Below are 26,422 nucleotides of genomic sequence, written 5' to 3'. Positions count from 1 at the left end.
ATGTGTGCCCATTTTATAGAATGCAAAGTCACATTTCAGAAGAACAATGTAATACTGAAATCTTCTAAATTATGTTTTGTTTAAAAACCATCGGATTTTCAAATGTATACATGCACAGAGCACAGAACAGACAGGAAAGAAATTTCATAGGTCACTCTGTTGATTTGAGTTCCGCCCTATCCTGGAGTCTGCTTCCCCTGTAGCCAGTCACATGTCACTGATACTGCATTTTACATCAGTGAAACCACACACAGCTGGTGCCTCTCGAGAAAGAAAGATTTTTTTTTATCTTGCAGCACTGAAAATTTTTACACAAATTGCAGTTGGATATAAATGGGATATGTCTGTATCTATCAGGTATGTTTTTATATATTTTTAACATTTTAATTCTAGCCAAAGCTGCTGTAAGGTTGAAACCATATTGTTAATCTACACATATCCCTAAAATAGGTGAAAAGCTCTTTGAATTGTACACGTGCCAATGAAAGATTATTATTTATGTGTTTGTTATTATCTTTCATATGTTATAACCGTTTTGAAAAACACGGAATGGCAACTTTTTGATTCATCTGCTGTGGTGTTGCTTTGTGGTGACAAATACTCAGTGTAAACCACAACCCAGTTAGACATCACGAGGAAGTCAGTCACTTAATGACTTTAAGTTCCTGGTAGCACTTTACTGGAGGAAAGGTATCATGATCCTGAGCTTCTGATTGTGGGAAAGTTACACTGCATGGTGTTAATAGAGCTTTGGAGATGTACAGCATGGAAAACAGACCATGAGCAGCTGGCCACTAGCTTCTGGGAACCAGTTATCAGGCTCAGGATTCAGGAGGATGTTGATAGTGAGCAGAGATCCTGAAGGGCCTCAGGTGCTGATAGCTTCCTCATCACTTCAGGGGTTTAGAACCAAAGGCCAAGGAGAGTGATCTGGATGCCTTGAGCTCAAGTTCACCATTGGGCTGGCCGAGAGGCCACATGGCTGCGGGGGTGTAAGAGGTGGGAGCATAAGAAGAGGAGGCAGAATCCTTGGGCACTCAGTGCTTTTGAAGAGACCTTTTCCTTTGCTTTCCTTTCTCATTTGTTCATGGCGCTGGTCTAGTAACACTTCTTTGTGTCTCTTTACAAGACAACAAAGGAAAATGATTTTGTGCATTTTATTGATACATGATCAATTACACAAGCACTGAAGTTGCCGAGACTGAAGGCTTTTATTTGCACTGACCTGGACTCAAACTGGGGGCAGGCTTGTGGCATGACAGCCTTTATGGGGAAGAAAGGTGGAGGAATCACGAACTGGCCAGTGAGGGCAGGGTCAACCAAAAAATATTATGACATTTATATAAGGCATGCAAATATATACCATAGTGATTTCAACATATTTACCCCCTCTTTTTAAAAGAAAATCCCGGGGTGGGGGGGGAGTGTGATGTGGGTAAGTTCAGTTTGTCTGACGGTCTTCCTTGGCATTGTGACTGGTGAGTCCCTGTCCGGGGGTCCATGGTAGTCTCTGCCAGTTTCCGCTGGTCCATCCTAGTTGGCCTGGTCGGAGTGCTTGGCTGCGTCAGGGGGGTGGAGGGGGGGTGTGTGTGTCGATTGTCAGCCTGGTGAACGTTGGGGAGGTTGGCCCTGGAGAGCTGGGGGGGATGGTTGGGGGGTGGGGTCCAGATGCTCCCATGAGTGCCAGATCCCGGATAGATACTGTGTCCTCGCATCCATCCAGGTGATGGCGACTAGCATCAAATCACACAAAGCAGAGTGCAGGTAAAATGCTAGTTTTAATAGACTAATATATACAGCTAGGTCTTGAGGTCTTGCCTCTGTGCAAGTCTTGACCAGAAAAAGGGGCGATGGGTCTCCACCAGTTGATATATGCAAGGTCACCAGGAGAGCCACCTAGTGACTTTGTAGTGTAATAACATACCACCACATTCACCCTGCCTTAAAAAAAATTGAGACTCCCCACTCCATTCTCTGTTTCTTTCCACACATTCATACATTCCAATATCTGACAAGGTTTCCTCTTCCTTCTGGACCTTTGGGGTGCTGGAGCAGGGGAGGTGGGGGGGTATCGGAGCCTGGGGGTCCTGGCCCTGGGGATATGTTGTGGGGGCATAGGGCTTTCCGCCCGCGTGCTGGTCGTTGGGGGTGTGCTCGTCGTGCTGCTCCGTAGGGGTCCGTGACCCTCCTGCGTCATCTGTGGTGCATTCCTGCTGGTCCGCCAGGGACTGTGACTCTCCTGCATCATCCGCTGTCCCGTCCTGCTGATCCGTAGAGGTCTGCAGGTCTCCTGCGCCGCCCACGCTTCCTGCCGGTGCGAGGTCCCTGGTGGCCACCGAGCCTTCTCGTCTGTCCCCGAACACACGTATGCATAGTGAGGGTTCACATGCTTCACTTCCACGGGCTCCACCAGAGGGTCCATCCTGTGGCATTTGCAGTGCTTCCAGAGGAGCTCTGGTCCTGGTGTCATCAGCCATCTAGGCAGCACCGTGCCTGTCGTGGCTTTCCTTGAGAAAGAAAACATACGGTCATGGGGTGTCATGTTAGTGGCAGTACACAATAATGAGCATATGGAGTGCAGGGCCTCCGGTAACACATCTTGCCACCTTGCCACTGGTAGGACCTTTGCTTTTAGGGTCAGCAGGACCGTTTTCCAGAGGATGATGTTTTCCCTTTCTACCTGTCCGTTTTCCCTGGGTTATAGCTTGTAGTGTGACTGGTCACAATGCCCCTATCTCTCAGGTACTGCTGGATCTCGGTGCTCATAAAGGTAGCATTCCTAACCATGTGTATGTAGCTGAGGTACCCGCACAAACTGAAGATAGTCTGCAGGCACTTTATTACCGTGGCTGCAGAGATGTCGGGACACGGGATAGCAAAGGGGAACCGTGAGTATTCGTCTATGGCATTGAAGAAATAAATGTTCCTATCATAGGAAGGGAGTGGGCCATTAAAGTCGAGGCTGAGTCGCTCAAAAGGCCTGGTAGCTTTTATTAGTGTGGCTTTATCTGGTCAGTGGAACTGCGGTTGGCACTCCGCACAAATGGGGCAGCCCCTGCTTACCATCCGTACCTCCTCTACTGAGAATAGGAGGTTTTGAGCCCTTATAAAGTGGAAAAGCCTAGCATCTTCCAGGTGGTCCAGGTCATTGTGCAAGTTCAGCAGCTGAGACATATGGTTAAGGGCCGCACAGTGCTCGTCGTGCTGCTCCGTAGGGACAGTGCATCTGGGGGGCTCGTTAAGCCTCCCTGGGTGGTATAGAATGTCATAGCTATAAGTAAACAATTCCATCCTCCAGCGCACGATCTTATCATTTTTTATCTTCCCCATGTTCTGGTTATCGAAGATGAATGCCACGGATCGTTGGTCTGTGACAAGGATGAAGTATTTACAGGCCAGAAAGTGCCTCCAGTGTCTCACTGCTTCCACGATGGTTTGGGCCTCCTTCTCCACTGCCGAGTGTCTTACCTCGGACCCCTATAGGGTCCACAAGAAAAAAGCCACTGGTCCCCCCCTTCCTGGTTCAGGGTGGCAGCCAACGCTACATCTGAGGCATCGGTCTCTACCTGAAAAGGGACCGTCTCATCTATGGATCGCAGGGTTGCTTTCACAATCAGATCCCTAATCTCCGTGAAGGCTTTGGTAGCTGCTGGGCTGAAAGGAAAAGTTGAGGCTTTTATAAGTGGGCAGGCCCTGTCGGCGTAGTTGGGAGCCCCAAACATCTCTTTAATGTCCCCGTTCTGCACCATGTAGTCCAGAATAGCCAGCTTCCTAGTGCTGAAGACTCATGTATCCTCATTATACGTTAGATTGTGGTCCTCTGCTGCCTGAACAAAATGTTGAAGGTTAATGTCATGGTCAGCTTGAGAGTGGCTGCAAATTGTAACATTGTCCAGGTATGGGAACACCATCTGTAAGTGGTACTCGTCCACTATGCAGTACATCTCCCGCTGGAACAGGGATACCCCATTGGTGATGTCAAAGGGGAGGCAGAGTAACTGTGTACAGCCTGCTGTCCGCCTCGAACGCCATGTATATCTGGTCGCTCTCCCTAATGGGCAACTGGTGGTACGCTACCTTGAGCTCAATGGTGGAGAAGACTTTGTACTGAGCAATGCTGTTTACCATGTCCGCAATATGTGGAAGCGGGTAGGTATCCAGCTGCGTAAATTTATTGATCGTCTGACTATAGTCCACAACCATGCTCCTCTTTTCCCCAGACTTCACTACAACAACTTGTGCTCTCCAGGGTCTGGAGCTCTTCTCTATTATGCCCTCCTTCAGGAGTCTGCGGACTTCTGCTCTAATGAACTCCCTGTCTTTCGGGCTGTTCCTCCTGCTCTTGGTGGTCACTGGGGTGCAGTCGGGAGTGAGGTGTGTGAATAACGGGGGTGGTTCTATATTCAGGGCCGTAAGGTTACAGTGTCGTCTATTTCTAAGGAATAGTGGGGGGATCGGCCCATCATGCACCATTGTGATGCTTTTCAGCTGGCACTGAAAGTCCAGCCCCAGCAGTAATGGTGCACAGAGGCGCGGGAGCACCAGCAAATTAAACCCCTCATACTCCGTACCCTGTATCTCCAGTGTGACCCTGAAGAAATGTTTGGCCTTCGTTACATATTTGTTAGACGCCAATAAGATTTGGTGGTCACTCGGGTACGTTTTTAACGCAAGGTGTTCTACTAGCTCCTGGTCTATGAAACTCTCCGTAATCCCACTATCCACTAAACAATTTACAGTCGACCCGTTAATCTTAATACTAACGGTTGCATCTGATAAATCGTGTGGACTCACCTGGTTCAATCACAGTGAGGCCAGCATGGGACATCCTCTGTTCTGGTAGGAGTCTGCATCTTGGTCATAGTAGCATTTGGCATCGTATTTGTCAACCAGTTGCAATGTCCTCTGTCCAGCATCCCTTTCCCAAGATGGCCAACAGCACATGGCACTCTGCTTCTGCTTGCCTGTGGGGGGGGGGGGGGGGCTTTGACAGGAGCCTTGAGGCTTCAGCAGACTTTTGCATAATGCCCCTTCTTTCCACACCTCAAACAGTCCTTCTCCCTAGCCGGGCAGTGAGCTCTGGGGTGCTTTAGCTGCCTGCAGAAAGGGCACGGGGAGCTCCACTGGTGCTACTCCCCTTGATCATCCGTTCATCTCTCTCTGTGAGGGGCTAACGAGTCCAGTTCTGAGTACTCCTCTAGTTCCCTCCTAGAGTCCTCCAGAGCCTCCGCAATAGTTTCTGCCTCTTCAAGCCTAACTATCCCCTTTTCCAGCAGCCTTTGTCTTATTTCCATCGATCTGACACCAGCCACGATTCTGTCCCTTACCAGGTCATCTGCATACTCTTGGGCTGATACTGCTTTAAAGGTACAGGTCCTCGCTAAATCTTTCAGCACAAGTATGAAGTCTCTAACAGACTCCCCTGCCTGCTGTGACCTGGTCATAAGCCGATGCCTGGAGTGCAGCTAACTGTGCCCTCTTTTATAGTGTCATTGCTTCTTGATATGACTTAACGTCCTGTATTAATGAGTACAGGCAATCCCCCAGCTGAGCTAACAGTAGCATCAGCATCTCCTCCTCTGACGTTCCTTCCACCCCTGTCTAATTTAAAAAGCATCTCTGCCACTGGCTGAAGTGCATGCTCACTCCGGGGGTTCTGGGATACAGCTCTAGCCTGTTGGGCCTCAGTACTTGGCTGAACCTCAGCCTGTGGTTCAGTAGCTGGGGGGTGGGCGTGTACTGGTCCTGATCCCTCTCCCACATGGTCTCCTGGTCCTGCGGATACATGGGTCTTCTCCGGGGAATCAGGGACAGTTGGTGGTGGCTCTGGGATAGTAGTCCGCTCCCACAGTCCTGCAGGTAAATCACGATTGGTAGGGCAACTTTCGGCACGCCTTCCACCTGCGCTTGGCGCGAATCTTGGTCATACACCAGGAACCTTGTGGGCTGCATGGCTGGTTCTGGTCCTGGTGAGTTAGTTAACAGGCAAGGCTCTCGGCCGCTCATTACCTACTCTGGGATGTTTCTGCCCCCTCCATAGTCCACCACAACCACTGGGTGAGTCTCTCTCTCTCTCTCTCTCTCTCTCTCTCTCTCTCTCTCTCTCTCTCTCTCTCTCTCGAGGGCTGATGGGGCATCCATTCTGGAAATATATTAGTCTATTAAATTGATGGTGACTAACATCAGAATGCAGGTAAAACGCTAGTTTTAATAGACTAATATATATAGCTAGGTCTTAAGGGCTTGCCTCTGTGCAAGCCTATGCCAGAATAAGGAGGAGATAGGTCTCCACTGGTTTATATGTGCAAGGTCACCAGGAGAGCCACCTGGTGACCTAGTGATGTAATAACATACCACCACACCAGGAATGCCATGTAGGTATTCTGCGGATTTGTGTGAAGCAGCTGGACACTCTTGTGTGCCTACAGAGTAGTACTGGTCCTGGGAACATCAGCCAGGAAGGTGGTTCCTGATGCCGATCTCCTGGGGAATGTAAACAGCCTCTCATCAATGTCTCATTGATGGCCATACACATGAGGGACCAGATCGCGTGGAGCGCTTCTGGGAGAACTTTTTGCCAGTGGGGGAATGGGGAGACCCTTGGACTTTAATAAGGCCAGTAGTACTGCCTTCCAGACCATGCTGTTCTCCCACTCTACCTGGCCATTCCCTTTGGGATTATAGCTGGTGGTCTAGCTTGAGGCAAGGCCCTTGGACAGCAAACATTGACGCAGATCGTCGCTGAAAATGGTGAACAGATTGTTTAGAGCCTTTATGATGGCTGCAGTCTTATCTGGGCAGAGGATGGCAAAGAGGAACCGCGAGTACTCATTGATGATGTTGATGAAGTACATGTTGCGGTTCGTGGAGAGTAGGGGTCCTTCTAAGTCCATGCTTAGACGTTCAAAGGGGTGAGTGGCCTTGATCAAGTGTGACCAATTGGGTAGAAGCGTGGTTTGCACTCTGCATAGACCTGACAATTTCTGGTCAGTGTCCTATGTCCTCAATGGAGTAGGGGAGATTACGGGAATAAAACGGATGATCCTGGAGTGGCAGAGGTTATTGTGCAGTGCCTGCAGGCAGTCCATCTGTGCACTGGCACAAGTCCCCTGAGACAGGGTGTCCGAGGGCTTGTTGAGCTTTCCGGGCTGGTATAGTATGTAGTAATTATAGGTGGAGAACTCAATTCTCCATCTCAGGATTTTGTCATTTTTGATTTTACCTCACTGCTGGTTGTTGAACATGAAGATGACTGCCCGTTGATCAGTCAGCACGGTAAAATTCTTAACGGCAAGATAATATCTCCAGTGCCGTACTGCTTCAATGATAGCCTGGGCCTCTTTCTCAATGGAGGAGTGCCGGATGTGGCGGCCAGGCCAAAGTTGGATGCATTGCTCTCCACCTGGAACAGGATGGATTTGTCCACTGCATTGTGATGTCAGCTTTGTTACGGTTGAATGCCTCGTGGACTTCTGCCGATGGGGAAAATGGTGGCCCTGATGAGGGGTCAGGTCTTCTCTGTATGGCTGAGGACTCACTGAGCGTAATAAGAGGAAGAACCCCAGGCACTTTTTCAAGGCCTTGAGGCAGTGGGGGAGTGGGAGTTCTAACAAGGGGGTGTGTGCAGTCGGGGTTGGGGCTGATGACTCCATTCTCCACATTCAACCTAGTATAGCCAGGCGACGTGTGCTGAAGACACACTTCCTTGTGTTGTATATCAGATTTAGGCATTTTGTGGTGTGGAGGAATTTCTCGAGGTTCCTATCATGGTCCTGCTGGTCGTGGCCACGATGGTGACATTGTTGAGGTATGGGAAAGTGGCTGCAGCCTGTGTTCATTCACCATCTGATCCATTTCCCTCTGAAAGACTGAAACTCCCTTCGTGACTCTAAAGGAGACCCTCAGGAAGTGGTAAAGCCAGCCATCTGCCTCAAAGTCGGTATACTGTGATCTTCCGGGCAAATGGAGAGGTGGTCGTAGGCGGACTTAAAGTCTATGGTGGAGAAAACCTTGTACTGTGTAATCTGGTTCACCATGTCAGCTATGCGAGGCAGGGGTATGCATCCATTCGGGCGAACCTATTGATCTGGGAGTAATTGATGACCATCTGGTGTTTCTCCCCACTCTTCATCACCATTAACTGGGCTCTCCAGGGGCTCAAACTCTGTTCTCTCATCCCCTCAGCGAGGAGATGTCTCACTTCTGACAATAAATACTCTGTCCCCAGTGCTATATCACCGACTTTTAGTGGCGACGGGGTTACAGTTGGGGGTGAGATTGGTGAACAGGGGTGGGGGAGAGATCCAGAGTGTGGAGAGACTGCATGTCAGATGCGGTGAATGAGTTTAGGGCTGATGGTTGGCCATCTGGTGAGAGGAGGGCAGGTGGTTTAAAAAGTGCTTATTGACGCCCGTGAGGGGAGGGTGGGGCCCATCGTACTCCATGGTGACGCTCTTCCTGTTACACTGGAAGTCTAATCCCAGTAGGACATGTGCACAGAGGTGTGGCAGTACCAGGACTGTAAAATCCCAGTTTCCCATGCCCCGGACTGTTAATGTTACTGTGCAACTGCCATGTATCTCTGTTGAGTGAGATTTGGACACCATGGAGATCCAGTGGCTCGTGGGCTTCATCCCGAGGGAATAGTGCTGTACAGGGTCTGGGCGAATGAAGGTTTGAGTGCTTTCACTGTCAAATTGGCAAGTGGTGGGGTGGCCATTTACCTGGATGTCCATCATGGTCCTAGAGAGTTAATGGAGTCTATCCTGATTTAGGGTTACTGATGCCAGCATCAATTCGTCATCTGAGGAGTTCCATTGGCTGCCAGTGGTCCAGTAAGATGGCGCCCAAGATGGCAGCCCCCACGGCATGCATGTGTCCCCATCATAGTTTGCCAGAAGAGAAGGGGAAGAAGGCGGAAGTAATATCATCACAGGCGTTGTTCTCTGTGGCGTGGGTGTCCCAGGTCCCCAGAAGTGGTGGCAGATGTGACGACATCAAAGATAGCTTGCCCCCGCTCCACGCGGCACTGCTGGAACTCAGGATTGGTTTGGACTTACAGACCTTTGTGAAGTGTCCTTTCTTCCCATAGTTGGAGCAGACGGCATCCTTAGCAGGGCAGCATGTCCTTGGGTGCCTAGTCTGCCAACAGAAGTAACACTTCTGGAGGTCAGTTCAGAGCAGGAGGAGGCCTGAGATCCCACCTCCCAAGATGGTAGCCCCATGTTCCCCACGAGGCAGCGCATGTTCACTGGAGAATGATTCTGCATTTTGGGTGGCTACCTCGACAGTGTTAGCCAGTTCGATGGTTTTAGGTAGCTCAGTTGTCTCACATGGTTGGAGTGGATGCCTGTTACGCTGGCGTCTCTGATCAGCAGCTGTGTGTGCTGTTGTGCACTCACAGCCTGGCGGTTGCAGTTCCTTGTGAACTCCTGCAGAGCTCTGATGAAGTCATTGATGGTTTCCCCCAGTTACTGCCTGCGTGAGTGCAGAACGTGTCGCGCATAGATCTCGTTCACCTGAACTTTACATTGGTCCTTCAGGATGTCCAATACGGCTCCATATGTCTGGCAGTCCCAGACCATTTGGTAGACACGTTGCCTGATGTATGAGTACAGCAGATGGAGCATGTCCTCGTCATCCTGGATAGTTGTGGAAGCTATGAGGAACTTTTTGACGCAGCGGCGCCAGAGCACGAACTTGTTGGCTGCCTCAGGTTCTCTCGGGTCGATTTCCAGGCGATTCAACTTCATGCACTTGTCCATGTTTTCAAAAAAATTCATGTAAATAAAACTGAAGCACCTTTAATTACACAAAGACTGAAGGCTTTTATTTACAAGAGATGGACAGCATCCCTGTGTTGGTCGCTCACACTGACCTGGACTTGAACTGGGGGAAGGCTTGTGGCATGACAGCCTTTATGGGAAAGAAAGGGGAGGAGTCATGAGCCGGCCAGTGAGAGCAGGGTCAACCAGGAAAGGTCATGACATTTACATATGGCAAATATATACCATTGTGGTTTCATCACGCTGCTGAAGATCCAGCTGCGCTGGGTGGGTCACGTCTCCAGAATGGAGGACCATCGCCTTCCCAAGATTGTGTTATATGGCGAGCTCTCCACTGGCCACCGTGACAGAGGTGCACCAAAGAAAAGGTACAAGGACTGCCTAAAGAAATCTCTTGGTGCCTGCCACATTGACCACTGCCAGTGGGCTGATAACGCCTCAAACCGTGCATCTTGGCGCCTCACAGTTTGGCGGGCAGCAACCTCCTTTGAAGAAGACCGCAGAGCCCACCTCACTGACAAAAGGCAAAGGAGGAAAAACCCAACACCCAACCCCAACCAACCAATTTTCCCCTGCAACCGCTGCAACCGTGTCTGCCTGTCCCGCATCGGACTTGTCAGCCACAAACGAGCCTGCAGCTGACGTGAACATTTACCCCCTCCATAAATCTTCGTCCGCGAAGCCAAGCCAAAGAAGACATGACAATAAATTAAATCTTGAATTGTACCCACTCTGCACTTCCTCTGACCACTCATTCCACATACCCATCACACTCTGTGTGGTAAAAGCTGCCCCTCAGGTCCCATTTAAATCTTTCCTCTTGGTAGAGTGAGTGTCCTTTACTTTTAGACTGTCCCTTTACCCTTGGAAAAAGACTGCGACCATTCACCTTATCTAGGTCCATCGTAATTTTATAGATCTCTGTAAGGTCATACCTCAGCCTCCTCTGTTCCAGTGTGAAAAGGTCCCATCCTATCTAGTCTCTCTAACTTAAGCCCTCCAGAATTGGTACTGTCGTTGTGAATATGCCCTTTTAAGATTAATGACCAGGTTCTTATTTTTTGGCAGAACAGTAGATTTGCATACAATTCTCCAAGCAATTTGTTGCATAGTTCTCTGACAAGCATTCATGCCAAATGAGGAATTGTTTCTCTCAGGCTCCATCACACCAACAAAAACAGTCCCAGCCTATCCAGTCTCTCCTTCAGTCACAACAACATCCTTGTGGTAAAACACAGGATTCTGTTGACACCATGGTAAGTGAAAAAACACATAAATGCTGGAGAAAGTAGCAGGTGAAACAGTGCCTTTATGTAGCAAAGGTAAAGATACATCACCAGCAAGCCTGAATCGTTGGTGATGTATCTGTACCTTTGCTACATAAAGGTACTGTTTGACCTGCTGAGTTTTTTCACAATATCCTTGTGAATCATTTCTGTACCCGCTTGTCCTTAATCCTAGGTTCTAGCTTCCTATAGTATAGCACATGATATTCCAGGTATGGTCTCATCCACATCTTGTTCAACACTAACATGATGTCCCAATTTTTGACCTCAATGCCATATCCAATGAATGCCGACTGAATGCCTTCTCCACACCCAAACCACCTGTGTCGACACTTATAGAGATTTATATATCTGTACCCCTAGGTGTCACTGTTCAACAACATTCCTCAGGGCTCTAACATTTACTGTGTTCATGGTGGACAGGTTTAACTTCATAAAATCCACCACAGTGAACATATCTGAGTTAAGTTCTATCTGCCATTCCTTTGCCACTAGATTTGAATCTTATACCCTTAAACAACCTTCCTGACTGTCTATACATAACCACTTTTAGTGTTATTTGGAAGCCTGTACTTTTCATCCAAGTGTGAAGATGCTAAAAGATGAAGAGGCAACATGTGCCTGGAGGCAGAGGAGGTTGGGGAGTTTCTAAATAAATACTTTGCTTCAGTATTCACAGGAGAAAAGGATCTTTATCATGGTGAGGTCAGAATAGAACAGGCTTGTGTGCTGGATGATAATGAGATTAAGGAAGAGGGAGTGTTGGATCTTCTTAAAAATATCAAAATTGATAAATTCCCAAGGCTGGATGTGATATGCCCCAGGCTGCTGTGGGAAGAGGCACATTGCATCTGGCTGGGGCATTGGTGATAATCTTTGAAACCTCCTTGGTCACAGGGGAGGTGCAGGAGGGTTGGAGAATGGCAAATGTGGTCCCCTTGTTTAAAAAAGGAAATAGGGTTCGTTTATATGGAAAAATAAATCCCCCATCTTCGGAAAGTTTTCCTTCAAAATATTAAAAAGAACGGGGGCTTGGCATTCCCTAACTTTAGGTTTTATTATTGGGCAGCTAATATTTTTGGATTCATCATGAGGAAAATTTAAGTGCTTCAAGTTGGATTAATTTAGAAATTAAATCTACCAAAAAATATTCTCTTCTTTCGATACTTGGCATCCAAATTAATGATAATTTTATTGTTAGACATACATTGAGAACCTGGTCTTAATTTAAGAAACATTTTGTGTACCATAGATTTTTATTAATTAGTCCTATTTTAGGTAATTCCTTTTTTTCATCTTTGGTTCAAGATAATGGTTATCATAATTGATTGAATGTAGGTATCCAATATTTTTTAGATATTTTTACTGACCAAAATCTTGCTTCTGTTGAACAATTACCCACCAAATTTAAAATACGTAGACATCATTTTTTTTTGCTATTTACAGGTTAGGAGCTTTTAAAATTCTTTAATTTTGAAGATCCCTGAAGACCTGGAACCTAATATGATTGGGATGCTTTATAATTTTCAACCTAATTATAAAAGGGTGATATCTGGCCTTTATGAATTACTTTTAAATTCTAGGGACAATTTCCTGGACAGAATGAAAAAAAAACTATGGGAACAAAAGTGTGAGGTGATACATTTTGAAAGGTCAAACCGGAAGGCTGAATAACAGGGTTAATAATTGGTTACTTAAGAGTGTGGATGAACAGAGGAACCTTGGGGTCCAAATGCATGCGTCTCTCAAGGTCGCCACACAGGGCTTTATTAGAAGGGGGAATTGAATTCCAGAGTGGAGAGGTCATGTTGCAACTCTACAAATCTCTGATGAGACCACTGATTAGAGCATTGTGTTCAGTCCTGGCCATCTCATTATAGGAAGGATGTGGTAGCTACAGAGAGGATGCAGAGAAAATTTACCGGGACATTGCCTGAATTGCAAAGTAAGTCTTATGAGACAGAGGTGGGACTTTTCTCTTTGGAGTACAGAAAGATGAGAGGAGATTGAAGAGGTCTACAAGATTCTGACAGGTTAACCAGTGCCTTTTTTTCCCAGGGCAGGAATAGCAAACACCAGAGGACATATGTAGAAAGTGAAGGGAGGGAAGTTTAGTGGTGACATCAGGGTGTTATTTTTTTACCCAGACAGTTGTGGGTGCCTGAATTGCCTTGCCAGGGGTGGTGGTGGAGGCTGAAACATTAGGCCATTTAAGTGACTCTTAAGCAGGCATGTGGATAAAAGAAAAATGGAGGGTCATAAGGCAGGGAGGGTTTAGATTTGTTTTGGGAAGGAATATATGGGTTGGTACAACATTGCGGGCTAAATGTCCTGTACCTGTGCTGTAGTATTCTATGCTTATGTTGTATATGACAAGCAAGAGGGTCCCAGCATAAATTTCTGTGTCACACCACTGGTCACACGCCTCCAATCCGACAAACAACCCTCTACCCTCTGACTCCTACTGGTACTATCAAGCCAATATTGTATCCATTTGGCTAACTCATCCTCAAACACTTGTGCTGTGATCTTCCAGGTTAGCTGGCCTTGTGAGACCTTGTGAAATGCCTTGGTAAAGTCCATGCAGACAACATCCACCACTCTGTCCTTGTCAATCCTCTTATTCACCTCATTAAAAAGTCTTATTCAGATTTGTGAGATTGTCAGCTCTGCTGACTATCCCCAATCAGTCCTTCCCTTTCCAAATAAAGATGGGGAAACACAAGAAGTACGGATGCTGGAACCTTAAGAGAACAAATAAGATGGAGGGACTCGGTGGGTCAGGCAGAGAAATGGTCAGTCAACATTTTGGGTCATATGGAGCGTTTCTGTTAAGAGGAGAGACTGGAGAAGCTCGGACTGTTATCCTATATTGGAGCAAGTTAAGAAAACATGTAAGTACTGTGGGTCCTGGTGTGGGTCAGATTGACGATCGCGCCAAAACTGCCCAGCTAGGAACCAGTATTGTTCCCGATACGGCAAGAAAGGCCACTTTGCAAAAGTGTGCCTCTCTAAACCTGCCGGCAGCTCAGCAGCCCTCTATGACCTCCCCCACGCACCCTCCTATGTGCACGTGCCTGGCGGTGCCATTGTCCCCGCGACGACTTCCCCCTTCCCCGACTTCTACTGCGCAACATCCAGCCCCACCAGCGACCATCACAGCGTGTGCCCCGAGCATCTGCATCAGCTCTCGACCTCGCCGGCGCCGCTCACTGAGAACTGCTGCCAGCCGTGATGACATCACTTCCCCCAGCTGGGGAAGGAGGCCAGCCACTCAGCAGCCCCCCACATGCCACCGCTATCTTGGGCCAGGCAGCGCCCGACATGGAGGGCCCCCGACAACGTTAAGAACAATGTCTTAACATTTTTTTTTACCAGGCTGCCCTACCGATGCTCCCCATGCCTCCGGGTGCCATCAGTTGCCACATGCCGCACCCAGTGACCGACGGCAACGTTGTCAACATGGGCGATGACCCTACCGATGCTCCCCATGCCTCAGGTGGCCATCGGCTACCACACATTACACCTCACGACTGATGTTGATGTGGCCATCCCCAAACTCTGCGCACCACTCCTCCTGGGCCTGGATTTCCAGTGCCACCTGCAGAGTGTCACCCTTGCCTTCGGGGGGGGAGGCCCAACCTCCACTCACATCGCACAGCACGCCAACCTACCTGCCCCGGCCTACCTGCGGCCTCTCCACACTGAGCATCACCCCACTGGTGCTTTTCCCACATCTTGCGCTTGGCTGCAAGTTGATCACCGCCAGAAGTAAGCACTATTGCACTGCAGACAGGGACTTCATCAAGGCGGAGGTGTGGCGACTCCTCCCGGAAGGCATTATAGAGCTCAGTAACAGCCATTGGAGAGCCTAAGTCCTGGTGGTCAAAGGGGTAAGTAAGCCGAGGATGGTTGTGGATTACAGCCAGACCATTAATCAGTGCACCCAGCTGGATGCCTAACCCCTGCCGAGGATCGCCAACGTGGTCAATGAGATAGCCTGCTACCGGGTTTTCTCCATGATTGACCTGAAGTCGGCGTATCACCAAATCCCTATCCACCCAAAGGACAAGCCCTACACTGCCTTTGAGGTGGATGGGCGCCTGTACCAGTTCCGCCAGGTTCCTTTTGGGGTCACAAACGGGGTCTCCGTCTTCTAGCGGGAGATGGATCGCATGGTAGACTGGGACAAGCTGAAGGCGACGTTCCCATATCTGGATAACGTCACTATCTGCACCCTTGACCAGCAGGACCACGATGCTAACCTGGAAAAATTCCTCCAGACAGCCGCGGAGCTAAACCTCACTTACAAGGAGAAGTGTATGTTCAGCACCACCTGCCTCTCCATCCTGGGGTACATCGTGCCCATGGAGTCGTTAACTCAGATCCGGAAAGGATGCGCCCATTAATGGAGTTACCCCTCCCCCCCCATGCTAAAGGCCCTCCGCAGGTGCTTGGGCCTGTTCTCTTATTACTCGCCTCCCTCTGGCCCAAGCCACAACTTTTCCCCTCCCACTTGAGGCGCAGGCAGCCTTCACCCACATCAGGCAAGACATTGCGGATGCCACGATGCAGGCTGTGGATGAGGACTCCCCTTTCCAGGTGGAGAGGGATGCCTCTGAGGTGGCTCTCACTGCTACCCTCAACCAAGAGGGGTGCCCCATTGCCTTTTTCTCCAGGACCCTCCACCATTGAAAAGGATGCCCAGGCGATTGTGGAAGCGGTCTGCCACTGGCGCCACTACCAGGCCGGCAGGAGATTCATGCTCCTCACAGACCAGTGGGCCGTGGTGTTCATGTTTAACACTACCCACAAGAGCAAGATCAAGAACGACAAGATCCTGCGCTGGAGAGTCGAGCTGGCAACCTACAGCTACGACATCCAGTACCACCCAGTGAAGTTTAACGACTTCCCTGATGCCGTCTCTCGCACCAATGCATCTATGCATGATGACAGGTTGCAGGCATTGCTTGAGTCCCTCTGCCATCCGGTCATCACCCGGTTGTACCATTTCGTTAAGTCCCGAAATCTACCGTACACCATCATGGACGTCAGGGACGTGACCGAGGCCTGTCGGGTCTGTGCGGAGTGTAAACCCCACTTCTTCTGCCCCCCACGCCCCAGGCCCACGTTGTAAAGGCTACTCTGCCTTTTGAGCGTCTTGGCATGGACTTCAAAGGACCCCTGCCTTCTACGAACCGAAACGTCTACTTCCTCATGGTAGTGGACGAGTACTCACACATCCCTTTCGCCATCCCTTGTCCGGACACCTCCATGGCCACTGTCATCAGGGCCTTGGGGCAGATTTTCACCATATTTGGCTACCCTGCCTTCATCCACAGCGACTGGAGGTCTAGTTTCATGAGCGATGAGTTGTGCCAGTACCTGATGGCGAGGGGCATCGCGACCAGTCGCATGACAAGCAATAACCCGAGAGGCAACGGACAAGTGGAATGTGAGAATAGGGTGGTCTGGAAGGCAGTCCTCCTGGCTCTCAGGTCAAAAGGGTGGGCAGTTGAGTACTGGCAGAATGCCCTGCCCGAGGTGCTCCATGGCATTCGGTCATTGCTGTGCACGCTAACAATGAGACCCCTCACGAACGCCTGTTCTCATTCCCCAGAAGGTCAGCGACTGGAATGTCACTCCCAGCATGGCTCACATCCTCGGGACCGGTGCTTCTGCATAAGCATGTACGGACACACAAGGCCGAAGTCCTGGTAGAGCAGGTTTTCCTCCTTCATGTAAACTTTAACTATGCTTACGTTAGGTTCGGTAGTGCCAGGGAGGACACCTTCTCAACCAGGGACCTGGCACCAGCAGGAGCACCCACCACACCACCCTCCAACCCAGGACAACACTGACTGGGCATACATCCCCGTTCCCAGGCAGCTATGGGGTACACAGGGCCTCCTTGACCACCAGGGGCTTGCTTCAGCCTTAGGAGACGAACCCCGGCCCCCCTGGCCACCCCTCCGTGCAACACCACACCAGCCACACACATCCCTGCCGCCAGCCCCTCCACTTCCCCTTTGACCAGTGACCAGGAGCCAGTCCTACGACGGTCACAGAGACCCCAGCGGCCGCCGAATCGTCTGAACCTGTAAATATTGTATGTACATAGTAGGTGCGATTTCTTGTTACTGCTGCCCCCTGGGACAATTTTAAAGAAGGGGGTGAATGTGGTGGTACACCACTGACCTACTGCAGGGGGAAACCTCTGTACTTGCAGGAGTGTAAGGGGACAGGACAACACCTGGCCGGCTGTCAATCAGTCGGCCTGAATGAATCAAACCCCACCCAGTCGGGTGTCAATCACCCTCTGGGATATAAGCCTGCCCCGGCCTCCCGAGACCTCACTCAGAGTTGCTGCAGCCACAGCCAGCCTGGCTCTGTGGAAGTCTTTGTGGATTAAAGCCTGTTGTACAGTCTTTATCTTTATGTGTGTCTGATTCTAGCTAATAGTACACCAGACCGAGATTCAAACCTCTGACATGGACAGGAACCCTTCAGTGCTTTTGACATCCCCCTCACATCACGGTTCTGATACCTGGTACCCCTTCAGCCAGTTTCAACCCAGTCTCCAACAGTCTGCAGCCTGGTGCAAGTCCCCCGATAGCAGTCTCCAGCAGTTCATGGATTTCTTACCTCGAGTCACCAGCAGCCCACCACATGCGTTGGTCTTTCAGCCAGAGAACCCCCTCTCTGGACCACCGCCATGGATACTGTCCTATGGGTCGTCTTTCTCACACCGGGGGGGGGGGGGGTGATCTCCCTGTGTTCTGGTGCCTTGTGCCAGTCCGCCACTCCCCTGGAGTCTGCATCCCCTCGTGGCTTCTGTCAATCAGATGCGACGCCATAGTGGGTGCAGACCCCACGGCCGTAGGATTTTTAAATTAAACTACTGTCAAGTCCTTTAACAGGCTGTTAAAGCCTATGTAAAGCTGATGGCAGATGACTGGGCGGTTGGACCCTAGGGGAGTGCTGCATTGCCGGTCCTCAGTCCCCATAGGTCCGCACCAGCAGCAGCACTGCTGTTACAGCAGCTCTGGGAGCACCACCATTTTCAGGATTATCATGTGGCGTCTCCAGCTGGAACCTAGTTGGAAGTTACCTTACCTGCCAATCAAGGGTTAGATCTGCTCACCTGTGAGGCTAATGTGTGCTTTGCCCTTGCAGCTGTCATATGATTGGTTCCCTAGGTGCTACTCAATGGTTAGATCTGCCCATAGGTGAGGTTAACATGTGATTGGTCCTCACAGATCACGTGGATGGGCCCTGCTTTGACAAAGCCTTCTCTGTTCTTGCTGCTGCATGGAAACCATTAATGAACTTTAGGCTGCAGACCACACCCAGCTCCAGAGGGCCAATTGCAATAGGTCCATCCTTGATCCTGAGCTGTGGGCAAATGCTGCAGACAAGATTCATTTGATAAACTTGTTAGTTGTAATTAGCTTACTGTTTATTGGTGTGTTGTGGTTGCTAGAGATAGAGAAGGGTGGTGAGTATTTTCTATATGGCATGTTCGGCTTCATCGGATGGGGTATTGAGAACAATAATTGATATGCCAAGTTACAGGTGCACTGTATTTTGAATATTGTGTCTGCTTCTATTGTCAGGCTAAAGGAAGGGTGCAATTAAGCTCGAGCAGGTGCAGAAATAATTCACAAGGATGTTGCTGTGACTAGATAGACTGGAACTGTTTCCCCTGGAGTGCAGGAAGCTGAGTGGTGACCTCACTGAGGGCTGCAAAATCATTAGTATCATAGAGGATGTTCACACAGGGCAGGGGAGTCTAAAATAGTGGGCATGGGTTCCAAGTGAGAGCGAAATGACTTAAAGGGAAACTGAAGTTTTTCACACAGAAGGTAATGAGTATATGGAACGAGTTACCAGAGAAAAAACGAGAGGCAGGTACAATTGCAACATGCAAAATACGTGGATAGGAAAGATTGTGAGGGATATTGGCCAGACATAGTCATCCTCAATTTTGTAGCCTCAAGATGATTTCTGGTTACTATCAATGATTAATTCGCGTCACATCACACGATTCTGTTCAAGTTGCAAATGCATATCAGCGCTGAGAAAATCTACATTTTACCAAACCTTTTTTTCCCCAAAATAGAGTATTTTGAAGGGCCAATATTCAAACTGCATGGTTTTTCTGCAGAGACTGTAGTCATAAATGCACGTCAAGTTCAAATTTGTTGTCAAATATATCAAAAATGCAGACCAGTAGACATATCATACAGTCGAAAAGTGCAATTACAAAGAAGGATCAGTTGATACAGAACAAAGGCATCATCATTTAACTATTTTGAGGTACAGTCAGGAATGTGATAATGGCCGGGAAGAAACTGTCCTTGAATCTGTGGTATGTGATCTCACACTTCTGAATCTTCTTCCTGATTAGAGTGATAGGGTGCGATGAGTATTTTAATATGCAGCTGCTTTTCCTGGGCAGCTGGAGTAATAGATGGAATTGCTGGAGGGGAAAGATAGACTGAGCCAAATTCGCAACCCTCTGCAGTTTTTTACTGTCTTGGGTGGAGGAGTTCCCATGCGACGCAGGGAAGCATCCTGATAGGATGTTTTCAATTGTTGTTGAGGGATACTGATATTATTTTAATTTTTAATTTAGACATACAGTTTGGTAACAGGTCATTTTGGCCCACAAGTCTATGTCACCCAATTTATACCCCATTAACCTACACACCTGATACGTTTTGAACAGTGGGAGGAAACTGGAGCCCCTGGAGAAAATCCACGCAGACACAAGGAGAACATGCAAACTCCTGTCCAGATCATTGACACTGTAAAGGTGTTGTCATGCCAAATTTCCTCAGCTTCAGAGGAGGTGCATTTGCTTGGCCATTGTATCAATGTGGGTAGGCAGGAAAAGTCACTGGAGATGTTCACCCCTTGGAACTTAGAGCTGCAAAAATGTCCATTCTGAACTATGACTTCCCTCCACCACATTCAAGCGAGCCATTGTCTATATCTCACCAATTTTCCACACCTCTGTGGACTTTCAGATTTGTGGAGATGTGGACATTGTGTGAATTGAACATTCTAATATGCAGCCTCCCCAGAGTCTGGGTGGCCTTGCTGAACCTGAAGTCAATTTCTTTGTCCAAAGACCCATCACTCGAAATGATGCTCCCTAAGTATTTGAAGCTGTTTACATTTGTCAGCTGGGTGCCGTCAACAGTGATTTTTGGTTCTATGATGTGGTGGTTGGGACAAGCTGATGGAGTACTTCAATCTTGTTCAGGTTGATGGTCAGACCAAAGAGCATAGCAGCAGCTGAGAATTTGTTCAGCATTAACTGTAGATCACTATTTGTGCACCAGGAGTGCACAGACTTCAACAAAAAGGGTTTCTTAAATGACTGCATAGAGGCACTTGGTCAGTGTGTTCAGGCAGCAAAGGGCAAAGAGAGAGTTGTGCAGTCGGTACCTGATGTACCCTCCCTCCTTCAGACCTTGGACAGCACATGACAACATGCAAGTGAAGAACAGATTGAACAAGACTGGGGCTAGTACACAACCCTGCTTCACCCCATTAGAAATGGCAAATGCAGCTGATGTATCTTTTATATAGCAAAGGTAAAAATATTTGACTGATGCCCTCTACCTTTTCATTAAAACCTCCCCTTACCTTTATATTAAAACATCCATGTTACCTTTACATTAAACCCTTCCCCCATCTTCGTTCCACAGCTGTCCACCCCCTTCCCTCTTTATTTAACTAGCCATCCCTCCTCCCTTTGCTTGCTGCTGTGCCCTCCCTCCCTTCTCCACCTATTACCTCCTGCCTTGCGACCACGCCTCCCTGGTTACCTTTTTATTCTGGTGACATTTTTCCATAACTTGATGAAGGGATCAAGCTCGAAATGTCGATTATATATTTCTATCTTTACTATATAAAAGGTCACTGTTTGACCTGCTGAGTTTATCCAAGCATTGTATGCTTTCTGATTTGGAATTAGTGAGTTGGTAGGTTTCATGCATATACTTATGTATTCATATCATTTATTCCTATTTTTGTTTTACAGAAAATCAAGTTTAGTTATCTGAAAGTCTTTGGATCAATGCTTCAGTTTGACTTTTGTGATGGCTCAATGTCGGACGGACTGTATTGAAAAACCTCTTTGTACAGCATTCAGAAAACTAGGATCTTGTGTTGGAAAAAAACCCTGGTGGTTCTTACTTATTCCTCTACTTGTTTCTGGAGGACTAGGAACAGGATTTTGTTTTTTCATTCAAAATGAAAACAATAACATAGAGGATCAGTTCACTCCTATTAAAGGGCCAGCAAAATTGGAGAGAGAGTTCATTAAGAAACATTTTCCAGCCAAAGATTCTCAATCCTTCTCGCGACAAAGACTGTACACAGAAGGGACCTTTGCTTCTTTTATTGCAATTTCTAAAGATGATAACATCCTTACAAAAGCAGCATTTGAAGAGATTCTGTCACTTGACATAAAAGTGAAGGATTTTCAATTTGCTGACAATGGCAGAACCTACAGTTACTCTAATCTTTGTGCAAAAGTTGGAGACACTTGTGTCTCAAATGCAGTCTTAGATTTAGTGAATTATGATCCCGGGCTGGTTGAGAGGAAAAAGATGTACTATCCAAAAACAAATCATAATTTTATTGGCATTGAAGTGGGTGGGATTGAGTTAGATGAATTTGGAGCATTTCTCAAAAAGGCTAAAGCTATTCGATTGCATTATCCTTTGAAAGCAAATGATGAAAAAGACAAGAGACTTAGTTTACTTTGGATCCAGGAGTTTCTTCATGAATTTCCAAAGGCCCATGCACATTTAACACATATTGAGGTAAGGATTTTTAAATGTATGTTAAATATTTTTTTAAAAATAGCACGCCTGTTACAAAAAATAAGTCTTATCTAATTTTTATTGAAATGGGGCAAGCTTGTGTGGAAGTAATAACAAAGTTTAGACAATTATAATCATTGCATCTGACTAAAAATTGAACTTGTATTTCATTAAAGCATTTTAAATATTTTTGGACACTAGATGGCATCCAGCATTGTCTTCAGTCCAAATAATATTGGCATTATCCAAAGAACCATTAAAACATATTTCTAAAGGATAATGTGATAAGTCAGGTGAAGTTAGCTGTCACTTGTTAATGCAGGAATTAATTAATTAATATGCGTTAAATCTTTGACCTTTGTCATTGATACATTCAGGACATGTATTTCTGAGACTCCAGTGATTTATAAAAAATCTTAGAAAATTATTTTCCTAAATAGATGGTGAAACAAGTGAAAATTTCAAGATTCAGATAGATGGAATGTGAAGTGAATATGGGCAAATGTGACCAAGAGAGGAATCAGCCACTATTGAACAGTGCAAGGTCTGAGGAACTGAATGAGCTATTGCTGTTTCTTTGTCTTCATAGTTAAGTTGATGAAATTTTTACAATGGTTTCTACAAGTTTCTAGGGATATACTATAGGTAGGGCAGCATGGTTAGCGTGGCAGTTACAGAGCCAGTGACCGGGGTTCAGATCTGGCGCTCTCTTTAAGGAGTTTGTATGTTCTACCCGTGTCTGCTTGGGTTTCCTCTGGGTGCTCCAGTTTCCTCCCACTGTTTAATTTGTCCTGGGGATGTAGCTCAATTGGGTGTAATTGAGCAGCATGGGCTTGTGGGCTGTTATCGTGCTATATGTCTAAATTAAAAAAAAACATAAAGTCTGCATCACCAGAACCCTTATAGCCTGAATATACCAGAGAATGTCTGAGCTTGGAAGCTAAGCAGGCTCAGGCCTGGCCAGTACTTGGAGGGGAGACCACCTAGGAACACAACGAGTGTGAGGGGTGCTGGACAAAGTTTCAACTCTCTGCTTTACCAAAGACAAAAGTTAAAGAAGTTCATATATGTAACATTCTAGAGATGTAGTATTATGTTCCAATAGTGGAACCTTTATCTTTATAACATTTTCAATTGTTACACATAGTTTATGGGTGCAATCAATATTAATTACAAATTTTAATGCTGAGAGTTACATAATTCCTTTTACATCTTTTACATTCCTTTTGAAATATGTTAAAGCATCTGCAGTCCCTAAAGTTAATTTTTTGACATGTTTTCCCTGTTAAAATGTAAAACAAATTGAATGCCTGATGTTAACTGGTCTGCTCAAAACAATGGCACGGGCTTAGTTCTCATTCAAAATACGGCCCAAGCACTACATTAAAATATCAGTTTATGTTCTTGTACACAAATGCAGCAGTCAATTTGCTCAGTTCATAAGATCCCACATCTCCAATAATGTACCATAAAAATACATTTTTATGACCATTTACAATTGTCTCCCAAAAATAATCCAAGCAATTATTATTTCTCCTCCCCCACTCCTGCTGTCCTCACTCCTCCCTCCATCAGATGCTCCCTCTTCCTCCTGATCCACTTATCTCCTGTCCACTTCCCTCCTCTCCTCTCTTTGCTCAAGCCCATCACCTTCTCCCTTTCCCCATCTCACTGACATACCTCTTCCTCCTTGGTATAATGGCCTTTCCTTCTTACAGGAATTGGGAGCGACCCTGAAATAGTGCTCCAAGTCTTTGATAAAGAATCTCAAGGCAAAATTTATTTTAGATAGCCGACAGTCTTTTTCAAACAAATTTTTTGCTTATTTTAATTGTAACCTTCTCAAGTAATGAACCAGGTGAATTTGGGACTAGTACTTAGCTAGAAAGCTGTTAAAAATGTAACTTGCTGATGGAACAATTGAGAAGATTCTCACTGATATCTTTAAGCAAGTAAATTACTTGAGACAAGGAAGAAGTTTTAGATGAGGGAAGGAAAGTCATATGGACAATTTAAACATAACCACAGAATGTTTTTGGGATGAAAGGTTATTTCAAGTAAATTAAAACTCAAGCACTTTGGTTAAAAAAAATTGCTGAAATGTTGAGAATCTTTAACATAAAATTCTCAATGAATATTATATGTAAAAAATAAAATCACATTTATTACATACATAAGCCATAATATTGAATTTATTCTAATAATAACATGGGTTGTCCCATCAAGTTTATGGTCTCTCTCAGGATGATCCTATCAAGTCCATTTCATACTTATTTCCCTGAAACCTCTTCTCTCAATACTGACTTGCATTGTGGTTAACCAGCATGCATTTGGGATGTGGGTAGAAAGTGGAGGAACTGTTGAAAGTCCACAAGATCACTGGGAAAACATGCAAATTCCAAGCAGTATTGGAGGTCAGCTTTGAACCTGGGTATCTAGGCCTGTTATTTCTCTCTGGAAAAGCATACTGTCACAGGGAGAACGTGCAAACTTCAAGTGAGCATCACCAGAAGTTGGGAATGAACCCAGTTTACTGTTTGCTGGGCCACTTCTAATCCATGCTACTTAATGAACCTGCAAAACCTCCTTCTGTGCCTTGGTTAAATGAATGGGGCAATTAGCTACTATTTATTGAGAAGCTTTTTGTTTTGGTGATTGTATATCAATTACTCTCATTTTCATGAATTACAGGTTTCACATTTTACCTCTGTCTCAAGGCAAGAAGAATTTGAAAAAAATTCTAAAAGAATTATTCCTCTTTTCTCTGTCACATATTTACTTGCAATATCATTTTCCGTCTTGTCTTGCATGAGGTAGAGTCAATTTCTATGATATTTAGAACATTTTTATTTCATTAACATTTCACACAAAATATAAAAGCTTGCTTTTTACACAATATATGTTATTTATTTTCAGGATTGACAGTGTGAGAAATAAGTTCTGGGTCGCTATCCTGGGAGTCATATCAGCCGGACTTGCTGTATTAACTGGCTTTGGATTATTGCTTTATTGTGGAACAACATTTGCCATCAATACTGCCAGTGCACCTTTTCTGATTCTAGGTCAGTGTTCCTTCTGCAATTTCGCTCTGGCAGAGCAGTGTCTTGGATTGATTCCGACAGCTTTTGGGGATTTTTTTTTGTCAGTAACTTGGCAGCATAATGTGAATTGGCAACAGTCAGTACTGCAAATATTAAACAAGTGATAAGTGACAAAATTATGGTTGAACATAGCTCATAGGTAATGTTCCAACACTAATATGGGTTGTGTTACAGTGTGCTTGTATTAATCTTTTATGTCACTAATACTTTGTATTTCTGTAAGACCGTAAGACTCAGGAGCAGAATTGGGCCATTTAAGACTGGACTGCTATGCAAATCATGCTTGATCTATTTTCCTTTCAACCCCATTCTCTTGCTTTCTCCCCTTAAACTTTGATCCCTTTACTAATTAAGACCTGTGGTAAACTACTGTATATATATCCGGGCAGGAGCAAGGGGAGGCCCCGGCCTCGGTCGAGTGAGGCAGACGGAGGCCCCGGTCCGGGCAGAGAGTTGGAGGCGGCGGCCCCAGTCCGGGCAGTATGGGCCGACCTAGGAGGGGAGGCAGGCCCCTCCAGCCCGGGTAAGAAAACTGCTTAGGAGAAGGCCACTCCGATATAAAACCTACGACCCAAGGATCTCGCTGCCACGTCCCAGCTTGCTTGGTCACGGCACACGAACCATGGGTGTAAAGGGTGGGGCCACTGCACTCCACCTAAAAGCTCCTACACGTCCTCCCCCTCCATGTCCTCCCCCTCCACGTCCTCCCCCTCCACGTCCTCCCCCTCCACGTCCTCCCCCTCCACGTCCTCCCCCTCCACGTCCTCCCCCTCCACGTCCTCCCCCTCCACGTCCTCCCCTCCACGTCCTCCCCCTCCACGTCCTCCCCCTCCACGTCCTCCCCCTCCATGTCCTCCCCCTCCACGTCCTCCCCCTCCACGTCCTCCCCCTCCACGTCCTCCCCCTCCACGTCCTCCCCCTCCACGTCCTCCCCCTCCACGTCCTCCCCCTCCACGTCCTCCCCCTCCACGTCCTCCCCCTCCACGTCCTCCCCCTCAAAAGATGCTCACAAACTCAAGCTAGCATGCTGGAACATCAGCACCATGCTAGACAAGGCTGACAGCCACTGACCTGAACGTCGGTCTGCCCTCATTGCACATGAACTCCTCAGACTTGACATCGACATAGCCGCTCTCAGTGAAGTCCGCCTGGCAGATGTAGGCAGCGTCCAAGAATGCAGCGCGGGCTACACACTCTACTGGTCTGGCAAGCCTTTGGATGAACGACGCCTATCTGGTGTAGGCTTCATGGTCAAGAACTTCATTGCCTCCAAACTCGAAAACCTTCCGACAGGCCACTTGGACTGAATCATGTCCATGTGACTTCCCCTTCAAAACAAGCATTGCATCACCCTCATCAGTGTCTATGCTCCAACCCTCCAGGCGGAGCCAGCAGAAAAGGACAAGTTC

The 26,422-nt window shown here is 47.2% G+C and overlaps 1 protein-coding gene across 1 annotated transcript in view; it reads left to right on the top strand.

Annotated features, from left to right (window-relative positions):
• Positions 1 to 242: 242 nt before the first annotated feature.
• Positions 243 to 26,422, top strand: part of LOC138751773 (patched domain-containing protein 3-like) — a 42,190-nt gene continuing 16,010 nt past the window's right edge. The window contains exons 1-4 of the mRNA XM_069914542.1: positions 243 to 357; positions 21,126 to 21,912; positions 24,604 to 24,725; positions 24,829 to 24,974. Coding sequence (XP_069770643.1) covers positions 21,184 to 21,912; positions 24,604 to 24,725; positions 24,829 to 24,974 — 997 coding nt within the window. The 5' untranslated portion in view covers positions 243 to 357; positions 21,126 to 21,183. The remainder of the gene's footprint in view (positions 358 to 21,125; positions 21,913 to 24,603; positions 24,726 to 24,828; positions 24,975 to 26,422) is intronic.

Source organism: Narcine bancroftii, chromosome 1 (assembly GCF_036971445.1).
Source record: "Narcine bancroftii isolate sNarBan1 chromosome 1, sNarBan1.hap1, whole genome shotgun sequence".
In the NCBI taxonomy this organism is placed as follows: domain Eukaryota; kingdom Metazoa; phylum Chordata; class Chondrichthyes; order Torpediniformes; family Narcinidae; genus Narcine; species Narcine bancroftii.
This window is presented reverse-complemented; position numbering and strand designations above follow the sequence as displayed.